The 22,755-nt window shown below is 29.1% G+C and overlaps 1 protein-coding gene across 3 annotated transcripts; it reads right to left on the reverse strand.

Annotated features, from left to right (window-relative positions):
• Positions 1–1,072: 1,072 nt before the first annotated feature.
• On the reverse strand, positions 1,073–9,614 carry LOC118029162 (DExH-box ATP-dependent RNA helicase DExH18, mitochondrial). 3 transcript variants are annotated; one of them, XM_035032973.2, is made up of 3 exons: positions 6,814–9,614; positions 5,472–5,538; positions 1,073–1,391 (listed from the first exon to the last, which is right to left on the reverse strand). In XM_035032973.2, the coding sequence occupies exons 1-2, from the start codon at positions 9,207–9,209 to the stop codon at positions 5,484–5,486; spliced, it is 2,451 nt and encodes an 816-aa protein (XP_034888864.1). In that variant the 5' UTR covers positions 9,210–9,614; the 3' UTR covers positions 1,073–1,391; positions 5,472–5,483. The 3 variants fall into 3 exon arrangements, with proteins under 3 accessions (XP_034888864.1, XP_034888863.1, XP_073262009.1); XM_035032972.2 differs by lacking the exon at positions 1,073–1,391 and adding an exon at positions 5,230–5,303; XM_073405908.1 differs by lacking the exon at positions 1,073–1,391 and having other exon boundaries at positions 5,230–5,538.
• Between the last annotated feature and the right edge of the window lie 13,141 nt (positions 9,615–22,755).

Here is a 22,755-nt window from a genome sequence, read left to right on the forward strand (position 1 = left end):
ATTATTGATTATAGTGTCATTAGTCTCTAAACAAAAAAAAAATTGTGTCAATAGTCTCTGAACAAATTGTTTGATTCGATTTGATCCATTTCTTAATTTAAATTAGAAATGATCAATTATTGCCTGACATGTGTCATGATTTGACATATATACTTTTAAAAAATGAAGTCATATGTACACGCAATAATTGATCGTTGCTAATTTAAATTAATACATGGATGAAATCACATCAAACACTCTGTTCAAATACCAATGACATGAAAATTTCTTTTAGAAACTAATGATATTTAACCCGTGGTCAGGGGATGGGTTAGTTTTAGCCCCAAAAAAAAATGGAAACAATATTGGAAAGGGCAAATTCTAGAAGCATTGTAAAAAAAAACGCAAGATTATAAAACAGGTGATGGTAGGAGGAAATTAATGTTTTTAAACGCTCGACACGGGTAGAATTTGAATGTTATCATCGTTAACATGGGTCAGATAAATATTTTTTTAACATAAAAAAAAATTGAGTAGGCTAACATGTTTTCTAGGAGAAAGAAATTTATATAGAGATTAATTTATATAGAGATTAATTTAATGTAACTTGATTGATTAATTAAGTGAATATAAAAAAAATTTGGATGATTATAAAAAATAAATATTTATAAAATCAAGTGGATTTTATTTGAAACCGTAATAAATCCATAGAAAGTAAAATAAAAAAATTAATTAAAAATAAACTAAATATTAAAGGATAAAATTAAAAAAATTAATATCAAGTTATGAAATTAAAAAAAATCAAAAAAAAAAAAACTAAAATACCCAAAAATAAAATCCAAGTGAGCGGGTATGGGTGGTGCAGTGCGCTTATGCCTTCATAAAAATATTGAGGCGTGCAGATTTGCCAACCCAGGTCCTCACACATAAACCATCATTGTTATTTTTTATTTACTACCCCAATGTTTAAAAAAAAAAACAAAACAAAAACAAAAATCGCAGGCAATGAGGCATCAGCGATGATAGAATCACTAGAAAGTCAAGGTTGAGGTGTTTTATTATTCTAATATTATTATTTTAAAGTTGATGGAGCTCTCAGTAAATTTCGTTTCACATTATATACAATATATATTATATTCGTATTATGTAAAATAATTTGAAGTGCAACCCTTGTTACATTCTTAAAATAACCCTGAAAAGAAAAGAAAAGAAGAGTTACAGGGGGTGTTAGCCAAGATCTAGTTCATTTATGGTGACAGGTGCGACCTATGCTAAGGTTGTAGTAAATTTGAAGCATCGGATCCCAAAATTGCCTAGTCACAAGCAAGCAACACATGGTGCGGTGGCCAATTGGCACACTTCCATTTCCGCAAGAAACATCAACAAGAACCAGACCCCATTGTAACTTGGCACTGCACAGCATAGATAGCTAATTAATTAACATGATTAGAGAAATTTAAGAAATTTAATTCCAGTTATGTCATTTAATTAATTAATTAATTAATTACATTCTCTAATCTGGCCATTAATTTGAGAAATTTAAGCATCCTTCAGATGTAAGGATTTTCAAGTGACAGTTTCCTTGCTAGTGTTACTGATAATATAGGGAAACTGATCCCTCCTTCAAGAACCCTTTTTGGCCAATGATTTGGGTGTGCCTAAGTGGCAACATAAAAACTGTATACAAAGTTAGTAAAAGGTGAAAATAATGGTCAAACAACACATGATTGTGGTGCAAGGAGTTTCTCTTCCTTTTTCTTCTTGTTTTTTTGGTGTCTTGTCTGTGTTCTAGCCTACTTACTGTATGGGAAAGTGACCTCTAATGTGTGTCTGTATTTATATATTACTTACAACTCTAAAATCCATCCAAATTGAATTTTAATTATAGTAAGAAAATAGTTTTTAAATCCAAATTAGTGGTTAATCCAGTATAATAATGGGATCTTGGGTCAATTAGGTTAACCCGAGTCAACACTTATATAAAAAAACACTTAACTTGTTACAATGCAACACTTATATAAATCAGATTTAAATTTTAAATCAACAACATAAATTTAATTCTATATCCAAAATACAAACCAAATATAAATTATAAAATATTTAAAATAAAGCATCCAATAACATAAATTATAGATCAATAACACATTCATTTTTGTTGAATGAATACACTAAGTTTTTTTATGCCCATGGGAGCAAAATTTAAATCAAATGTCGATGAAATTGAGTCAATCTCGTCAATATCTAATAAAACATCATTATGCTTCTTTGTAACTTCATCATCACAATCATCTTCAATTCATTAATATTTATGAAATCTATATTTAAAACACAATTAATGAATAAAAATTACATGTTAAAAAATATTTTGTTTTGAATAATATTTTTTTACTAAAAAATCAATTATTAATTATCATCATCTAAAGTGTCTTGTATGGTCATTATTGATAGAGCATGGTGAAAACTCTCTGCTTTTTTAGTTGTCAAAATTGACGAATCATCTATTACTATCTTATTTTCAATGTCGCAAATTGTCTCAAAATTAATTGGATTATAATTTCATCCTTTCCAATAATTCTTACATATTCAAAAGTGAAGGTAAATACAACATAAGTATTAGTGATGCTACTAAATAATATTATTTAAAGAATTAGAGGAAATAAAACATTTTTGTTTAAATCTCATATTGTAGTGGATGTAAACAAGGTCATTAAACCTTTGGTGCTCCAATATATTTTTCTTCTTGGAGTGAATATGTTTAAAAATACTCTAATTCCTCTTGCATCTTGAAGAACTGTAAGTTTGACTTAACACATTTATATCTAAATGTTGTAGATTTGGAGCCTTAGTTCCATATGTTATCCATAATTCATCTATATATGAAATTAATAAGTAAGACTATGTCAAACAATATTTTTAAATATAAAATAATATACTTGGAGATATAACGATGCTATTATTTATTGTGGACACTCGATCAAAGTCATGTTATGCATTCATAAACAACTTCATCTCATTTGTAATTTTATTTTACAATGGTAGATTTCCCCATTTATATATATATAAAGAACATCTAGAAGTCCAAAAATGATGCTCATATGTTTATCCATTACATTTGTATCATATTGAAGTCAAGGATATAACCAAAATGTTGTCATGTAAAGATTTCTAAATAATTATTCATTCCATCAATTGTTGATAATGTCTTTGAGAAGTTGAACTCTAGCCTTTCTCTTTTAAAATCTCCTCAACATTTCTTCATTTGCATAATAAATAGCATCATATAAATATCTTATTAAAAGTCTATGATCACCATCAACCATTCATAAAACTCGAACTAAAAATTCAGTTATTCACACAACTATTGCACATTCTTTCCAGGCATTCTATCCAGCTACTTAATGTAATATGTAGTGGTTGAGTTAAGGTTCACCAAGTCATCTTGAGGTGAAAGTCTCCTGCTTGCAATATTCAAGGAAAACATATTATCTTTTTTTTATGGGATTTCTTTTTAGTATGGTCCAAGACATTCTCCAATCATATTTGATGGTGAATTAGTGATAATAGACCAATTTATATAAGGGGTATAATTAACATGGTTTTTATAATCCTAAGTGTTGTACCTAAAAAGCTAGAAAACACTTCATTTTAAAATTATTTAATTTGCTAACGTATTAGACAATGGAACATGGTCAACATTTTGAGGGAACAAAGCTTAATTTTCTACCACATCAATGGTCAATTTATCAATCAATTTAAGTGTAAAAAGACAAGTTAATATTCTTTCATTTATCCTAGTAAAGAAATATAGAGTGCATTATGCGTACCAAAAATAAATAACCCCATGTAATTTAATTAAGATTAGTAGTTGTTCACTTAATAAATCAGTAAAGACAACTGAGATCAAATATTGATCATCAACAAAGAAGGTTGGAATTTTATCTTTCATGAAATTTCATCAGTAACAATATAAATAGGCCATCCAATAGCGTAAAACAATGGCCAGACCCTATATTCACAATTTATTTACAACTTTCTACCACTTATTACTTTTTTTTATCAAAATTTATAGCTTTTGTATTTTTTTTATTGCTTTCATTTCTTTTGCGTTATTTTTGTATTTTTTGTTTTTAGCATGATCCTTTTTTTATTTAAACCTAATAGGATTAAGTTTATAACCTAATCTATTTGATTGGTGAAGCTACTATTTGTTTCCACTTATAATTAAATTTTTAATTGTAATTTCTCCTAGTTGGAAGAAAAAAAAAAGATATATAACATATTTATCAAGAAATTAATGATCAATCAACATATGAACAACGATCAATCAATATCAATAATAGTATATTATAAACACATATACTGTATAATTTTTTTTAAGCTTATCTTTTCTATATAGTTACAAATTGTTGTAACTCCAAAGGGTTGGCCTATTACTTAAGAAGGTATGTTCCTTTTCTTGATTCAAACCTTAAGGCCAAAACCTAGAGGAATTTATTAAATCCCTCTGAAGGCACCAAACAGACATAGAAAGAGTGTATGCCTTTAATATCGTCTAAGAAGATTACTTAGTTTGTATTTGACATTGTAATAGCTTTAGCAATTACAATTTAAAAAAAGTAATTTTTTTTTTAAAAGTAAATATTATATTTCTTTTTTAATCAAGATTTCAAGAGAAAATTTAAGGCAAAACTATTATGTGTGTTAATTAACCAAACAATTTTAAATTTATAATTGAAATAAAATACATACTACACCACACTGCACCTCACCTCACCGCACCTCACCTCACCAAAAAGAAATAAACATAGCCTTAGTGCTCATTTGGAAATCACCAACCTTCGGCTTTTTTTAGCTTCCATGGCTTTTCATTCAAAAGGAGAATTCCAAGTGTTTGGTAATACTTAAAAACTAATATCTAAGCCCCTTCCACACATGACTTTACACTTGTTTTTTAAAAGCTACAATATATAGCTTTTGAGAAGCCATCTTGGTTGATGCCCCAGCTTATCTAAAACTACCCCTTATCATTAAAAAAAAAAAAAAAAATTCGAGGACAAAGACAAGGAACAATCGTGCATAGTAAAAAAAAAAAATTAAATCTCAGTCCATCCTACAATCAAATTCCTACTTGGAAAATATAATCAATTCCATGCTTTAACAGCATCTCTACTTGGAAAATACAGTATTCCTTCATAAAATTGCAGAAAAATGTGTGCCTGAAAATTTTGTTTGCTACTAAGAGACCAATCAAGATACCAACTGTAGTAAACTAATTCAACTTGTGAAAATTCTTACATCCAATCACAACGTGCAATCAAGAGCCACTGTACAAATCAAGGAACCAAACTAGAACATATTATCAAGGATGCATATTCTAGAAAGACTAGCAACCAGAAATTAAGACAATAAATATCCAAGCAAAGCCTAGAAGGCAACAAGGTCTACCTGCTAAATAGGAATTGAGTTAATACGCTAGTTCATTTTGCAAGTACCTGAAAGATTCCCTATACAACGACCTTCTGTGAATGCCCCTGCTGCAACTCTTTTTCTTGCCTTTTCCTGAAGTGAAGAAACGAAATGTGCCCAAGATTTTAACAGTAAATAAAAAGGCTGAAAGCACAATATAGTATCTAAAATAGAACTACTGACGTGATATCCAATATCCACAAGTTATATACATAATATAAGTGCATTGGAAAATGTATAGCTGCTCCAACATTTGTTTCATCGCAGCTTCTGTTTCTCCACTCTCCTCCACATTCTTTTACATAATAGGGCAGCCTGCTTTACAGTTTCGGACCTGTTTGTTTTTGTATTTTAAAAGTGATTTTAAAAAAAATTGAAAATTTTTTATTTTTTCTTTCATTCAAATTAATATTTTTTTTAGTGTTTTCAAATCATTTTAATGTGCTGATATCAAAAATAATTTAATAAATAAATAAATAAATAAAAACATTATTTTGATGTTTTTCGAAGCAAAAAAATACTTTGAAAAGCAACCGCTACATCTTAGCATCAGCTAAAATAATACTACGGTTCTATGAGCATTTTTAATCCATCTATTTTAACAAGTTGCTTGCATCAAGACCTCACTGCTAAAATACCAAAACCAGAGTCCACTTGACTCTGCCAGAAGCATAATTTTGACAGCACCTCTCTTGCTAGAAGGTTGCACATTTATTATAGAAAATTGAAAATTGAATTCCAACTTATCTTCATATTTATTACCTTTTCCAAGTAATATCTTTGTAACTCATGTACTTCCATGCAGAAAAGAATGAACTTACGTCAACTTAAGCCTAGGTTTCTCTTCATACTTTATTTAGTTTCGTAACACACACAAAATGGCAGATACACTACAAACAGGTAGGTAGTCAGGTACAAATCCTATAAAGAAGAGGTGAAAATTGGCATTCTTAGAATCATTTATCAAAATTGATACACTCAAATGAAACCATAATACAACAGATGGTTCTTATTAATTGAGAGTTTAAAAAGGGGAAATTAAAAGGATAAATTAAAAATAACGAATATGTTCTGTCATAAAGTAATCCCCTATAGTCATTGAGAAAATCACCTCAATGTTATGCATTTCATGTGTTTAAGAGGATAAATGATCTTAATATACATGGGTTTATAATTCATCGTGTTTCATTCAAACAAAAATGGAATAAGCCTCTAAACATGGAGTATTAATAGCAAATCAAACAAGTAACAATGCATAATCAAGGTTGCAACCAATAGTGAGAAGGCATAAATACAGAACATTGTTAACATTCTTCCATTTGGATGGTCCAAGAAATCCATCAATAAACTCAATTGATAGAAACTTACTTTTCATAAATCTTGACAAGTGAGTTAGGCCTCCTGTAACCATCTCCTTTGTGCCTCTCATGACCATCTTCCTTCTGTTGAGGCCTTGGATTCCCTCCCTGCCTTGATTCTGGTTTCCAGCAAGCCTTGATGAGAGATTGGCCCAATAAATCAGCGATATCTATTGCCATTTCCTCAGCCTTTTTCTTATATGGAAAAATTTCTTTTTTGAAGTGCTGGGACAACCATAGATACACGGATAAAACTTGATGTTTAGTCTCAAGATCTTGGAGTTCTGCATCATTCCGAGCAGATCCCTTTGGCATGCCCATTGCTATACTAACAGGAACCTTTATGCTATACTGTGCAGCAAACCTATGAAGATGGTACATTGCTTTTGGGTCTCTGAAATTAACTGGAGCGAAGCAAAAGTTGAAACGGTCTTCCAAAGATAATCCCTGAACTTTCTCCAACATATTTGCCACCTTCTTTATATGATCATGCCGACACAAGAAGTATGAGCCATCAAGACGGCAATTTTCACCAAACTTCTCAAGCAAATGAGCAAAGCTAATATCTGGCAGTTGTCCAGCAAACAATTCAACCTGCTCAAAGAAAGGGAAGAGACCCACTTTGTTGACATTCTCAAAAGGTTGCTTCAAACAATCAATCAAGTAATCCAAATCCTCTAATTGCAAGGTGGTTGTGAGTCCATCTGGATAACGACTTCCTCTTCTACCAGCTCTTCCAGCAATCTGCTTCACCTGTGATGGTGGTACTGGAACAATCTTGTCACCATTGTACTTTGAAAGGCTATTAAAAACTACTCTTCTAATGTTGAGATTCAAACCCATCCCCACAGCATCACTTGCAACCAGCACATCATACTCGTTATCCTGATCATTGAACAAATTAGCTTGCTGCCTACGAGTCTCTGGTGGTAAGGCCCCATAAATAACACAACAACGATGATTGGTGTGTTTTTCAATTGCCATTTTCACCTCGAATATCTCTCTTCTTGAAAATGCAACAATACAATCCCCAGACCGTACATTTTTAAGATCTCCCAACAGAGTTTTGGCTTCAACCACTAACGGTTTGAATCTCTCATAATGTTGTTCATACAATTCATCTCCAGTTTCTGAACAGATCTTTTTAACAATATCCAGAACACTAGGATCTCCACACAAATGAATTTCATCAGCCTTCAAACCAAGTAATGCTCTCGTCCATGCATAGCCTCTACATGAATCAGCCATCATCTGGATCTCATCAATAACAGCCACATCATACAGTTCCTCAGTTGACACCATTTCCACAGTACAAGCAATATGATTGGAAAATGGCACGTGTTTCTTCTCTTGCCCAGTATAGAGACTACAGTAAACCCCAAGAGCATTGACCTTGTCAAAAACTTCCATGGCTAACAGCCTGAGTGGACTGCAATAAATACCCTTCTTTGCTTCCATAAATTTTTGCAATGCATTATAAGTTTTACCACTGTTTGTTGGACCACAATGATATATGATCTTTCGTTTCATTGCTCGTGCAAAAGGGAACCATGTGTGTGGCTTTGTAAGATCTGCTGAGGAAATCATATTCCGAAACCGCTTGATCTCATCAGGAAACTCTTCTATACAATACTCGACAAATATTGGGAAAAGGAACCTAACAGCCTTATCCGATGCACCTAGTGACACCAAGTGCATAGCAAGCTCAGCAGAACATTTCTTAAAGAAAAAGTTCCTGAACCGGTTGACAGCAGTATGGAAAAATGACTTGCCAATATAAATGCCAAGAGCCTGATTAGCTGCCCAGCCCGATTTTGAAAAACAAGAGAATATCTCTTGTAAAGTATCCCAATCCGATCGCTTCAAATTATCATTCTTTTCAGCAGTAAGAAGCTCCCGATACAACTCTACAGGGTCACGAAATGCCAGATTCTTTTTCCCCACGATATTATTCCCACCCTCAACATCATCACTTTGTTTCTCTTCAATAACCATAGAATCACAAACACAACTCTCGTTAGCATCACCCGCACCAACACTATTCTCATCAACACCTTCAAGACCACCATTCTCTACAGAATCCAAACTTTTATTCTCATTCAATTTCACTCTATTACCATCCTCATCATCGACAGATGAAGAAAACGGCCTTGCATCAGCAGGATTAAAAATGGTAAATTGTGGGTTCTTTAAAGGGGAGTGAGAATGAATGATGTCTACTAAACTAGTTGAAAACTGCCGGCAAGGAACATCAAAAGAGGTACTAAACTGATGAGTTTCTAAAACCCAGTTGTTAAATTGTCTCATAGAACGGAAATTTTGATTTGAAAGCAATACTCTAGCACTGTGAACATTGTTTCTTGATGCATAGATTCTAAACAGTGTGGTAAAAGGGCCTCCAGCCATTAGAAACTCACGAATAACACCAAACAAAAAAAAAAACCCAGTAAAATTGTATAGGTGCAAGTGTGAGTAAGTGTGTCACTTCAACATGTTGACAATAGCAACGGAAATGAAATGAAGTAGGAAATGAATGATCCAGAGAGAGATAAGGGGAAAAAAGAAAAAAGAAAAATAAAAGAGAAGTTAAGCTTAGAGGATTCTGAGGAGCATACCTTAATTTATGTAAGAAAAAGAGGACAAGCATATGATTTTGAGAGAGAGAAAGCGAGAGAATAGAGGGAAAGTGGTGGACAGTGTTAAGCCACCGAAAACCCTAAACCCATGTTCGGTTGGTTCTAAAGAACAGAGGACTTAACTCGGTGCGTCGCTCATTGTCATCAAGGCTGTAGGTACTAGGTTTCAAGTACTAAACCATATTTCACTTCTCTTCAGACTCGATGCCCTTCAATATTCTTAGGGCCGCCTCGATAGTTTCAGCATTCTATACACAAGAGAAGCCTGTTGGGCCTTAATTACTTTTTCTAAGCACTTTTCCATCCACAGGTTAGGTTTATTTCACGTAAGATATGGGTCTCTAAATTTTTATTTTTATTTTTTTCATTTTTCATTTTTAGAAGAATTTGGTGATTGTAAAATACATTATAATCACAGTAAAAACAACTTACAGTTTCTCCATAAATGATCTAAGGAGACTAGCTTTATTAGTCGGATCCTTGCTAACACATATTCTTCATACATGCCGAACACCAAATAATTATTTTCTACCTTTTATTAAATAAAATATTTTTGTGTAAATATTTTCCAGAACAAGTTATTTTACATGAAAACACGCAGCCTATGAATTTCTTTATAATTTCCCTTTTTCTTTTTTAACATAGTTTTGCACAATATGTGAATTATTACCTATATAACATATGAGAAAGATATGTTTTCCACAGTGATTTGAATGTCTAAGAAAAATTAAAATAGAAAGTGAAAGGAAATGAAAAAAACAAGAATCCAAACCAACAAGGTTTTTAGTCTCCTTGGATATTTCTAAAATTATAATGATGATGTGAGGTATTAAAATCATAATTGATGATTCAATTTCTAGCCAAAGAAATGCAAATCTTGTAATAACGATTGAGATTAATCACTAACAAAATGATGATGGTAAACTAGAGAGATAAATTTTTTAGGTTTTTATCTTGAAAAATAAATATTAATAACAGTTACCCATGTTATTATTTCATGATAAAAATATATAATCATGACACAACCAGCATTTAAAACCTATTTTAGCTGTCAAAAAAGACTTCATTAACCATTAATAATGATACACATGCTAGATGTTGCAATTTGATTATATATATATATATATAGTAAAATCATCTATAATATAATAAAATAGACATTGGACCATAAATGTCATAATGAATTAATTGCAATAAAAATTCAGCTCTAGAATCTTTTCTAAATAGTTTTCTAGTTGTTTTTCCAACTAGATAATATTCAATAGTAAACAATCTACTTTTCTAACTATTCCCAATTAATGCCTAAGATATATACGAATAAAAAACCGAATTATATTATATAGGGACATATACACACATATATAAACACATGTGAACAATATAATTAAAACAAACCACAATTTATATGAAGCAAAGCATATAATAATTATATTCAGTCGTGAGTGGTAAGTACATATTCTTTCATTATGTTTATTCCACACCCAAGTTCAATTCTTGATTAAATTTGTACATGCCATGTTTGAATCCTGGCCTTTACCCTTAATATTTTTCTAGCAAAATATACATGCAAAACCAAAAATTGATTTACAAACTGAACCCTAGTCTATAGAACCAAATTAAGCATTAATTTGGTGCCAAAACCACTCAACAGCTTATGCTTTTGTTAAGCATTTTATCAAAATATATATAGATAGTTTTCAACATTTATGATAAAATCATATAATTACATAAAAATATATGGACGTGATGCATAACAATAAGAAATAAGGAGATGTATCTTATTTTGCATGGAAATAGATAAACAACACACACACGATGATGGGCTAAAGTTAATACATACACACATACACATGTCCTAGGAAACTTGTATTATTAGTCTAAAAATAATCGCATTAAATCATAATAAATTATGATTGTTATTCATAGTCTAAGTATATCTTATTTGCATAACTTTCAATACGACTATTGAATCGAGTTAAAATTTGTTAGATAATTCTAAAGGTCTTGGTTTTTATTGAGTTAAAAGTTCATAATGATCATATATTGAAAAGGCATTCTAGATAAAAGATACAAACTACTCTGCAGGAATTGTATTAGTTTTTAACTTGATTTATGATTCTTTTTTCTATTTTATATAAACTATTTTGTTATTTTTCAAGCATTTTTAGGACATCTTACCTAGTATAATTAGTGTTATTTAGCTTGTATTAAGGTTTTAATTAATAAGAGATGAATTCATTATTCAAAAATAAAACTTATGTATGATAATTTGCTTTTATTCTTGATTTCTCATAGAATATTTTCAAAAACGTATCAAAGATCAATTGTCTTTGGGGCATTCATCTTTATACATATAGATTTTGGTTCATTATAATCAATGAGTTGTTGTTTTATCCTTATACCTTTAATTCTAAGTTTGTTATAATCAATGTGTCCGAGTTTTTCATCCAATGACTATTGTTTTTTAGTTCAGGTAATCATTGGATCAAGCTATTTTCAACTTTATTTTAGTTTTCTTGGATTGTTTATATCTTGTTTGTGGGTTTAAGGGTTCTTACCATTTCGGTACGTATCAGTTGGTATTAGAGTAAGGATTTAAAATCATGTTTGTATCTATTTATCTTTAAATTCAATTTAGTTTGTATCTTAAGTCTTGTTTTTTGTTGTTTGGTGTTTGATTTCAACTTTACCATGTTTTCTACTTTTCTTTATGATCTTGATTTTGTTTTTATCCTAGTTCTTGTGTCTTAAATTTTAGTTTGTTTTATATTTTAGCTTAATGTTATGTTTTCTTTGAAATTTATATATAAAAAACAAAGAAAAGGAAAATCAAAATCGCAAAATTGGGTCAATATATCTTGTAAAAATGAGTCAACATCCAAGTAAGGTGATGATTCCAGGTTGAATTATATTTAGGAAATGGAAGATAATAAGTATCATCAAGTAACACTACAAAACTCATTACATGTGTAAATTGGATCTATTACAAGATCAAGAGCTAAGAAGGTTAAAAAGGCATTCAATGACTTAATTCAAGATGTTGGCCTTCAATCCTACAAAACTTAAGCATTCAACTTATGTTCCTACTTACAAGTGAATTAGGTTTATTTTCTTAATGTACATAACTTTCAATTCAACTGTTAGATCAAACTGAAATTTACCAGAAGATTTTAAAAGCCTTGATTTTGTATGGAGTTAAAAATTCATAACAATAAAAAATCAGAAAGGCCTTCCAATAAAAAATAAAACTTGTTATACATGAATTGCATCAGTTTTCTAATTGATTTATGATTCTTTTATTATTATTTTATTTAGAACTATTTTGTTATTTTTCCATGCTTATTTAGGACATTTTATCTTGTATAATTAAAGTTATTTAGCATGTATTTATGTTTTAATTAATAAGAGATGAATTGATTATTCAAAAATAAAACTTATATATAAGAGTTTTCTCTTACTATCGGTTCTTCATGGAATATTTTCAAGAACTTATCAAAGATTAATTATCTTTGTAGCTTTCATCTTTATACCTACGGTTCTTATTATAATCAATGGATCGAGGCTTTATCCTAATACCATCGGTTTTTGGTTTGCTACAATCATTGTCGGGGTTTTTTATCCAATAACTACGATTCTTTAGTTCAGGTAATTATTGAGTGAAGTTCTTTTCAACTTGATTTTAGCTTTCTTGGATTGTTTCTATCTTATTTTGTGGGCTCAAGTGTTATTTGCATTAGTTGGTATCAAATCAAAACTTAAAAATCATGTGTTCTCTATCTATTTTTAAATTCAGTTTTGTTTGTGTTAGGTTCTCAATTTCAACTTTACTTTATTTCCTAGTTTTCTTTATGTTCTTGATTTTGTTTTTACCCTTGTTTTTATGTCTTAAAATTTGGTTTGTTTTCTAGTTTAGCTTAGTGTTGCTTTTTCTTTGAAATTTATATTAAAAAAAAAAGATCAAAATCAAAAAATCAAGTTAATATATATTCTGAAAGCGAGTCAACATCCAAGCTTATCATAGGTTCCTAATTGATGATTTGTTTATTGCTCAGAATAAAAATTTACTCTCATAAATAAATTTAGCATTTTGAATTTATTATGAGCTTATATACCAAGATAAATTCTTATGGGAATGATCCATGTAGGTATCCTAACATGGTTCACATATCTTAGAAGGCAAAAAATTTCTCTACAACTCGTATATTGTGGTAAAAAAATACTTCCAACTAAAATTGATGAATATCTAAAATAATCCTAAAAATTTTCTAATCAACTTCTGATATTTAAATACCAACCTACTTATAAGTCCAATATTTATACTAAGATGTTAACCATTAATTTTAATGGATTAAAATTTTAAAATTATTGAAATATTGATCAAATCCTTAAAAAATTTTACAAACTTGGTGTAAATTCTAAAAGATGTAAAGGAAAATCAACACATGTATTTTTCTAAAACCATATTAAAATTTCTATCATTTTTTTCATAAATAAAAATATAATTTTTAAGCAAATTTATATATATATAATCAAAGTTATATATATATATATGTGGTTTTGCAAACATGTCCCTAAAAAAAAATTATATATATATAGATAGATAATATATTGGTTTTTAGTTATAACAAATGTAATTCCTATGATAATAGTTATATTGTATTCCTCACCACGGGCTTTGGAGTTTAGGCATTCATAATATCCTTTTTTTTCCCCAACTCTCACTACAAGTTTGTTGGATTTTAATTATTTTGACTTCTTGTTCTTTTCTTATTAATAATTTAAGTATTGCATCCAGTATGTTAAAAACTTCAATTACATAATTTAAATGAGATTTTAAAAATGATTTTATAATAATTTTCCAAACATTTCACTTCAAATCAAAACTTTTCATATTTTAAATTTAAAACTTGTACTGTTTTATATTAATATTCAATTTAATTAGAAATAAAAGGCTGTAAAATTTATATTAATTTGTGATTGTTTGGTCAATATAAGTTTAAGTAATTATAAGATTTTATAAATAATTTTCTATTGTTACTTGACACATCATCATTAACACTTTAGATTGAAAAGAAATTACCAGTCGAGATCTAATATTCTCTAATAATCTTATGAGACTTTAAACTTGGACTGTATTTGAAAATGGAGGTCTAGAACGTTTCCTTAAGACTTAAGAAACAGGGACTACGCTGGTTATCTTCAAGCATGAATTACCGTGAAAAAAAATAAATCTTGAGAGGTTTATATTTAAATAATATTTTTTTTATTTAAAAAAAAATATTTTTTAACATTAGAATATTTAAATAATTTTAGAAAATTAAATAAAAAAAAATTTAAACTATGGGTGCACCGAACAGCCAAACCACCCCTTTGTCTTCATTTCTGGGAATTTTATACTGTTCTTAATGTTCACACAGAGCGCGTAGAAGAGTATATAATTTATCTGATCTTTCATTAAAAACAAAATAGGAAGCAATAAGCTTTAAAAAATTACATCAAAATCTAAAAAAAGAGAGTAATTGAATCATATTATACTTTGCACACAATATGTATATTTTTTTAATTAAAAATGGATATTTGGATTAACTTGCGTATACCTCGACTAATCTTGTGAATCCTAAAGTTAATGATCATATAAATCTTCAGTGGCTCTAAAATTTATAGAGCTTGAACTGGTAATTTTTTAAAAAAAAAATTAATTCTAAAAATTTAAGATACACATCACATATTATTAATAGATGTTACAGAAATTAGTTTTTGTACATTTATCTTCACATTTCATATAAACAAACATTAGATGGACCTACAATGAGAAGGACCTAAATTAGCTGACGATTATAAGAGGAAGGATTAAAAAACACACAAGACATGACATGTTTTTCTGTGGTAGGCGGCCTCTTCTTACCATTGGGCCAAGTCGGGTTCTTTTTCTACTTGCGTGTCCACCATGTTTTATGGAAAATATTTTATGTTAATTTTCAATTATAGCAACTATTATTCTAATTAATTTATGTTTGATATGCTTAAAATATCATTTGTCTCCGATATCCCATCAATGATCAATCTAGTTATTTACCCATTAAAGGTTAAAGATGAATAGCTTCTTTATTTTTATATTTTAAAAGTATTTTAAAAAAAATTTAATTTAATTTTTATTTTTTTACTTTTAATTAATTTTATTTTAATTTTTTCAGGTTATTTTGATACAGTGATATTAAAAATAATTTTTTTAAAATATTATTATAATATATTTTTAAATAAAATATATTTTAAGAAATAATTTTTACTACGTTTTTAAACAACATTAAATATTTATAATTATGATCATTGTCCTATACCCGCGGCCAATCAACTCATCAAAGATGATGGTAATCATGGGCCGGCCACTTCCTTAATGGGGCCTCAAGGAAACCACATCACTTGCTTAAAAATAAAAGAAATATGATTTTAGATTAATATATATCGTTCAAGAAAAATGATGTAAGCATGTGAGTTTGCCATATTTTGTAGTTTTTGATTTAGTATTATTAAGCTTGAATTTATTTTATGTTGTAGTTTTTGATTTAGTATTTTATGTTGTCTATATCTCTGAATTAAAGAAAAAAGTATGAATCTCACTTGACAATCAAAAGCGATATCCCCCGATTCCTCTTCCTGATATATACAAATCCAAATCCCTTTTATATCCACATCCCTTCTGATCATTGTCAAGCAAAAAAAGAAAAGTTTTGTAGTCTTTTTTGAAAATCTAACCAGAAAAATAAAAATTAAGGTATCATATTATTATTAGAATCTATGATGAATTGCCAATTGATTGATCGATGCACAAAAGTATTTTATTTGCTCATGATGGATAAAGAGTTTTCCGGCGAGCTTATGTATACTTAACAGATCTATTTAAGTGTAGTTGTAATTATTTTTTAAAATAATTTTTACTTGAAAATATATTATAATAATATTTTTTATTTTTTAAAAATTATTTTTTATATCAGCATATCAAAAAAATAAAAATATTTTGAAACACAAATAATGTTTCCAATTATATTACCCTTAAATCTTCACTAGTAGACCGATATATATATATAAAACGACTAATTTATTTAGAGAGTTGTGATTATTGACTCCTAGTTTAACGACTTGATTTATGTTTTTCATTTTTTGTCTCTTCGTTTAGGTCAAGCTAGAAGTTAGGATGTTGTTTCTTAACTTGTTTGCCAGCAAACAGGCTCCATTGCTTGTGCTTTAGTATACTTTGTTAATTGTTTTGTTTGGTTAACCAAATCCCCTTCACGTAAAAAAAGATAAGTATAAAAAAAGCGAATGAAATAATCGTTTTAATAATAGAATGTTCACATATTTATTTATTCTATATATTCATCAATGATTTGACAACAAGAATGAGAAATTAATGGTATATGAATAAATTATTATTCTTCAATCTTTTATAAATATAAAATATTTTAAAAAATAATTACTATTACAATCACAAACGTTACCTTACATAGTATATTTACCATTCAATCCATGAATAAATTAATTTTAATTAAATTTTAAAAAATAAATCATCAAATAAAACTTTAAAATTCACACGGTCTCTTATAGATTAACTAAGATTTAATAAAATGATTACATGACATTCTTTGAAATTGATACTTGGAAGGTTTTATGATTTTATGTTATAAAGCATAATAGATTTTACATAAAATACACTTCAATTGTCTCTCGGCCATAGGTACAACACCTGGCCACGTTTTGTGTAAATGCAATGTCCTAATGGATACCTAGCGATGGAAAAGCATAACCATGAATTGGGTTTTGTTTCTGTGCTTTTGAACTAGTAAACAAAAATTGTAATGTCTTTTCATTTTTTAAATATAGTAAAATGATAAGTTTATGATTGAAATTAAAAAAAAAAAACTTTAAACCATGCTTTTAGGGATATTTTGATTTTTTTACTCTATTTTTTTTTTGTTATTAAAGATATTTTGGTCTTTTAGCATGAATTAAATATTAATTAAATTGAAAATGTTGTTGATGCATGTCACGCGTTTGCATACGGGAGGCATCTGCACACTTTGGGTGGTGTATATGGACCCTCTCAATGGCCAAAATTTCCCGCACCATGAGAAAAAGGATATAACATCGCTTCCAACGACATGTTAAAAGAGAAAAAACAAGGAAGGATATATCCTTTTCCACTTTAAGTGGTTTGTAACTAGAGAGTCTTTTGTTTTTTCCTTCCTTGTTTTCTTTTTCCTTCAAAAAAATATATATTAATCATTTTTATTGTTGATATTTTAACTTGTTTTTATTCTTTTAATTTTAAATTTTTGTTCTTAATCTTTTTATAAAAGTTTTATTTGTTTTTAAATTTCATTCATCAATTTTTATTTGACATATATTATTTTTTCTAAGTTAATTCTTTTTTTTTTTAATTTTTAATTTTTTTTATTATTTTATAAGAATTTTTAATTTTACTCTTCCATCTAAAATATATATCAAAAGAGTGTGATTGCATACGATAAATTTAAAAGTAGCTTAAAATAGTAAGATTAGGTAAGATTCACGGCAATACAACTAGTTTAAATTGATTGTTCATGACTTTTTTTTTTTTAATGTGTGTTTAGGAGTGTGGTTGTTGTTACTTTTTAAAGTATTTTTCATTTAGAAAAGCATGCCAATAATATTTTTTTTTATTTTTTAAAAATTATTTTTAAAATTCAATACATTAAAATAATTTGAAAACATCAAAAACTTATTAACTTAAAGCAAGAAAAAAAAATGAATATTTTGAAAAGCACAAGAATTATTGTGATATAGCTAAGTACTATTCTTGGTATCCACACTCCCCTGCGGGCAGGATTAAAAATTCATTTTAGCGGGGGAAAAAAAAAGAGAATATGTACTTGTTGTGAAGGTTTTATTAAAGCGATTTTCAAATGTGAACTCGTTCGCTTAGTAAATTTAATCAATAATTATATACGTTAAAAAAAATTATTAATAATCATAGAAGAATAAACTGGGAAGCTAAGCGATTAGATACAGATAAAAAACACGACCTTATTCCATTTTATGCTATTTAAATTTTTATGTAATTATATGTTATATTTTTTAGAAAAACTAAAAATTAAAACTCAATTGAAAAAAGTAATTTGCTAGCATAGCTACTCTTTTTCTTATTAATCGTCAGTTGGCCTTATGATATGGTACATTACATAGCCTGAATTTTAGAGTTGATTTGATATAACTTACTCAATTTAATAGTTCCAATTAAAACTTGATTATCCTATACAAAATTTAATTTGATTTTAAAAAATTTAACAAGCCGGTGATTTAATTTTGAGAAGACATGTTTTTTACTTCCTCGAGTTAACTTGTTAAATCTTCAATACAAGTCATGGACTCGATTGCGCTTAATAAATGAGTTTTTTTTAACAAATTTATTATTTAATTATATGATAACAAAAATAAAAAAGTAAAGGAAAGCAATTGAATAAAATCTAAAAAAAATGCAAAATTATAAAGGGTTGTATAAAAATAAAGCCCATTAATACTAGAAAAATATGTTAGAGTATTGATCAATAAAATAAAGTGGAAATTGAAGTACACTTTATCAAATAATATACTAAATATATTTTTAATTAATTTATCTAAATAAATTTTAATTAAAAAAATTTAAAGACTTAGTTTGACTTAAAACAAATATATATTTCAAGATGAGTTCTTTTACCTTATCAAAGTAAAAATTGAATGGCATTTCATAGAATAATATACCAAATCTATTTGTAGTTAATCTATTTTAATGATTTTTAATTTAAATTGAAAGAAAAAAAAATTAAAGGGCAAAAGAGACCAAACATCTGGACTAAGGTGAGCCAGCACACTCGACTCATTTAAAAGAAAGGCCACACACGATGGCCTACAAGGCCAAGGCCACGCATCTTGTCTTTTCCTTTTTTTTTTTTTCTTTTTCTTTGTTGAAGGGGAGGACAAGCTTTTTTTTTTTTTTTAAAAAAAAAAATAAGATAATATGTCTTTTCCAACCACTTGGTCAAAATTTTGGACTTGAGTTTTTTTTGTTTAAAAACATATTTTTCAATCTATTTTCACTTTAAGAAAACAAATAAACACCCATATAATGTCTATAAAATAATTAATAAATTCAAAATGCCTCTAAATTAGCCCAAAAACACAATCAAACCTAGAAAAAAAAACCCTTTTTTAACCTTAATATTTTTAACTTTTTTGGAAAAAATAAAAGATAAAAAAAAATATCTTAATAAAATTCTTATCTTCAGATGAAATTTGTTAACATGAGATCGATTATGTTATAGATGTGGTAAATCGATAATTTTCTCTTTATTTTTCTTTTTTCTTGGCAAATATATCTCATCTCTCGAATTTAAAAACGGAAATGTAAAACAAATTGAATTTTGAATCAAAATGTATAATTGTAAAACTAAAAGGACTAAAAGGATATCTTGAAAAAATCTAAATGCAATTTTCCTAGAGAAGGAACTAAATAAACAATAAGAAAAGAGCAAAAAACCTTTATTTTTGCCTAACTTTAAATTTTGATCCTTTTATTTTATATTTTTTTCACAAACTACAAAGCCAACGTTTTCCTTTTGCTTTTGCAAAATCTAGCATGTCAACACAATATCATGATTTTTTCTTGACACTGTGAAAAGTTTTAGAAAATTTTTTTTTAAAAAAAAAATAAATAATATATATATATATATTAAATCAAATATCCAATTAACAGGATAATTTGAAAATGAAATTGAGAACTAAAATTAAAATTACTAAAAGGGAAAGGCAAAAAAAAAAGGAAATTGTTTTAATGAATAGTGCCCCCCATTAAGGATCCACACTAGGCTAATTAGTTTTTTTTTAATTTAAATTAATTCTTAATTTCTTGACACATGATAAGATCATGTGGAGTAAAATTTTGCGTACGAACATGTTGGGTATAGGAATGGCCGGCTGCTTCAGACAATATACATGAAATACAAGCTTGGCATAATCAAATCAATAACGGTGGAATTTAGGGTTTAAGAATGTGGTTTGAAAATTTGCCGGCCATCTGATAGGTTTAAACTTTAACGTGGACTTTCTACATTGGGAACATGATTAAGCTTAAGAGAGGTTTAATGACTTAATGTTCACACAAAAAGAGAAGTGGAAGCTTCGGTTACAAGAGTTCAACCCTTTTTTTCAACAAGGGTTGCACGCATGGGTTCCAAAATTGAGGCCAAGAACAAGACAAAAAGAGTTTTAAACGAGGGCTATGTTCTTGGGAATTGAGTTTCGCTCATTTTGGACTTCCCATTTGGCCATCGACCATTATGATCTTCATATTTATTTTGAGTTTAATTCTGTCTTGGAAACATATAGTAGCAATATTGAGCATACTCAAGCAGCGAGACACTGATTTCTTGGCACCCTATTCTTGTTCTATGCACATTTTTCTTAATTAGTTTTAGGGTTCATAACTAATCAACATTACTTTGCTTGAAACAACGTTGCCCATGACTAATGTCTAGCGTAATAGAGGCGTCAATGTGTCTAATTCATCGTGGCCCCGTTTGTAAAACTGTGCTGAGAAAGTACTTCTGAGATCTCTAAATAAAATTTTAATAATACGAAGTCAGCGATAATTAATACGTTGGTGGTCACAACTTGAATTTCGAAAATATTGTGGTAAAAGCTGGTAGCTAGCTTTTGCCCGAGAAACTGTAAATAAATAAATAAAAATTGCCATCCTCAAATTTCATGTTTCAATGTTCATGAAATCAAGGTGCAAGATTGACTTTTGCGCTCTGTTGTGATCCCAGTGTCGAGCATCAGAATCAATATATTAGAACGGAAAGTTTTCGATTTATTTTCTTGTTTTGATGAAAGAAGATCATTTTTCATAGAGTTTGAACGGATTTTTATTGAATAAAACCCATTTAATGCATCTGATCAATATTTTCGTAGAAGATATCCGAGAGCATGTACCCGCTTAATTCTATGCTGCCATGAGCTCTTCTTGACATTGCAAAAAACCATCATGTCATGGCGTCGCTAGCCATACCAGCAAGTGGTTGAGCTGCTGCTTATTTCTTACTGTTTGGTGAACAGCCCCCCTTGAATTTACCTGGCTTTGGCTAGCTCGATCCGTCGCAGTTTTCAAAACATTTGTATCGAACTAGCACTGTTGCTGGCTAGCCCTAGGTTCTACTGGTATTATCATTGGGTGACATCTCAAAAATTTCCAAGTGTTCTCTGGAAGCGTTCGGTGAGCTCTGTAGATTGGTTGCTGCTAAGATCACAGTATTGTATGTCCCACGTATTGTAAACTTGACTTTTTGTAATTAATGAGCTCCAAAGAAAATTAATTATTATTCAAACAAATATGGTAGAGATCTTTGTACTGCTTTTCTAGCTATGAACATGAAGGAAAGTTAACTTGCAATATGCTCTTTAATTTTCTTTGTTCAGATCTGTTGCTTCAGAGCCTTTCTTAGTTCTATAGATCCAACGTGCATGCTTAATGATGGATACTCTTGGCCATGTAATGGCCGCTAGAAGTGTCGAGCTATATATTTTATTTACTGATTTTTTTTATTAGGTTAAGTGTGGTCCAGGGAACCCATTTTAGATAATAACCCAAAACTACAATATTATCATCTGTTCAAATGTGGCAGAGAGAATGGAATGGAAGGTCTAAGAGAATGGAAAGGGAATTTCTCTGATCCAAGGGATGCTAAAATAGATATATTTTTTACCAGGGGAATTTGCAGAGAATCTCCTAGAATGAATTGAATATAAATTTGAACTTTTTTGTACTGTTGGAAATTGATCCATCCAGAACCTCTCCTTATAGTTTAAGGGGAAAAAACAGTTCAAGCTATGATTATTTTACGAGTGAAATAGAATAGCATGACACATTGGAGGCTTGGTTTCTCATTTTGTCTTTTGATTTGCTGAAGATTAAAGGGAATTATTATTGTTCTTCTTATTATTATCTATTTTTTTATCCAAGAAGTGTGAAAACAGCTTAGGTTAATTTCAAGCCTCAAAAATGCTGCAATTTCTGTAGTCTCTTGAGATCCATAAATTGGATTTAGGAGAGGGCAAGTCATGAGGTACAAGTTCCATTCAAAACCACAATTTCCTTGACTCGGGTTGTAGCAGTCTTACTGTGTGAGCTTATTATATAATTAGCTGAGCTCAAATACTTCTTACAAAGTCATCGTGATTTTCGCATAAACACACTCTCCGTTGCAGTCATCCTGAAATGGTGGCCTAAGCTTCGGAGTCAGAACCCC

This window comes from Populus alba, chromosome 17 (assembly GCF_005239225.2).
Source record: "Populus alba chromosome 17, ASM523922v2, whole genome shotgun sequence".
Taxonomy (NCBI): domain Eukaryota; kingdom Viridiplantae; phylum Streptophyta; class Magnoliopsida; order Malpighiales; family Salicaceae; genus Populus; species Populus alba.

Bases quoted from the DNA above. Each gene is read 5' to 3' on its own strand.
- LOC118029162 (XM_035032973.2), bottom strand. From the start codon at position 9,209: ATGGCTGGAGGCCCTTTTACCACACTGTTTAGAATCTATGCATCAAGA. The intron at 5,539-6,813 runs GTAAGTTTCTAT...TCTTCACTTCAG, and splicing joins CTTGTCAAGATTTATGAAAA to GAAAAGGCAAGAAAAAGAGT.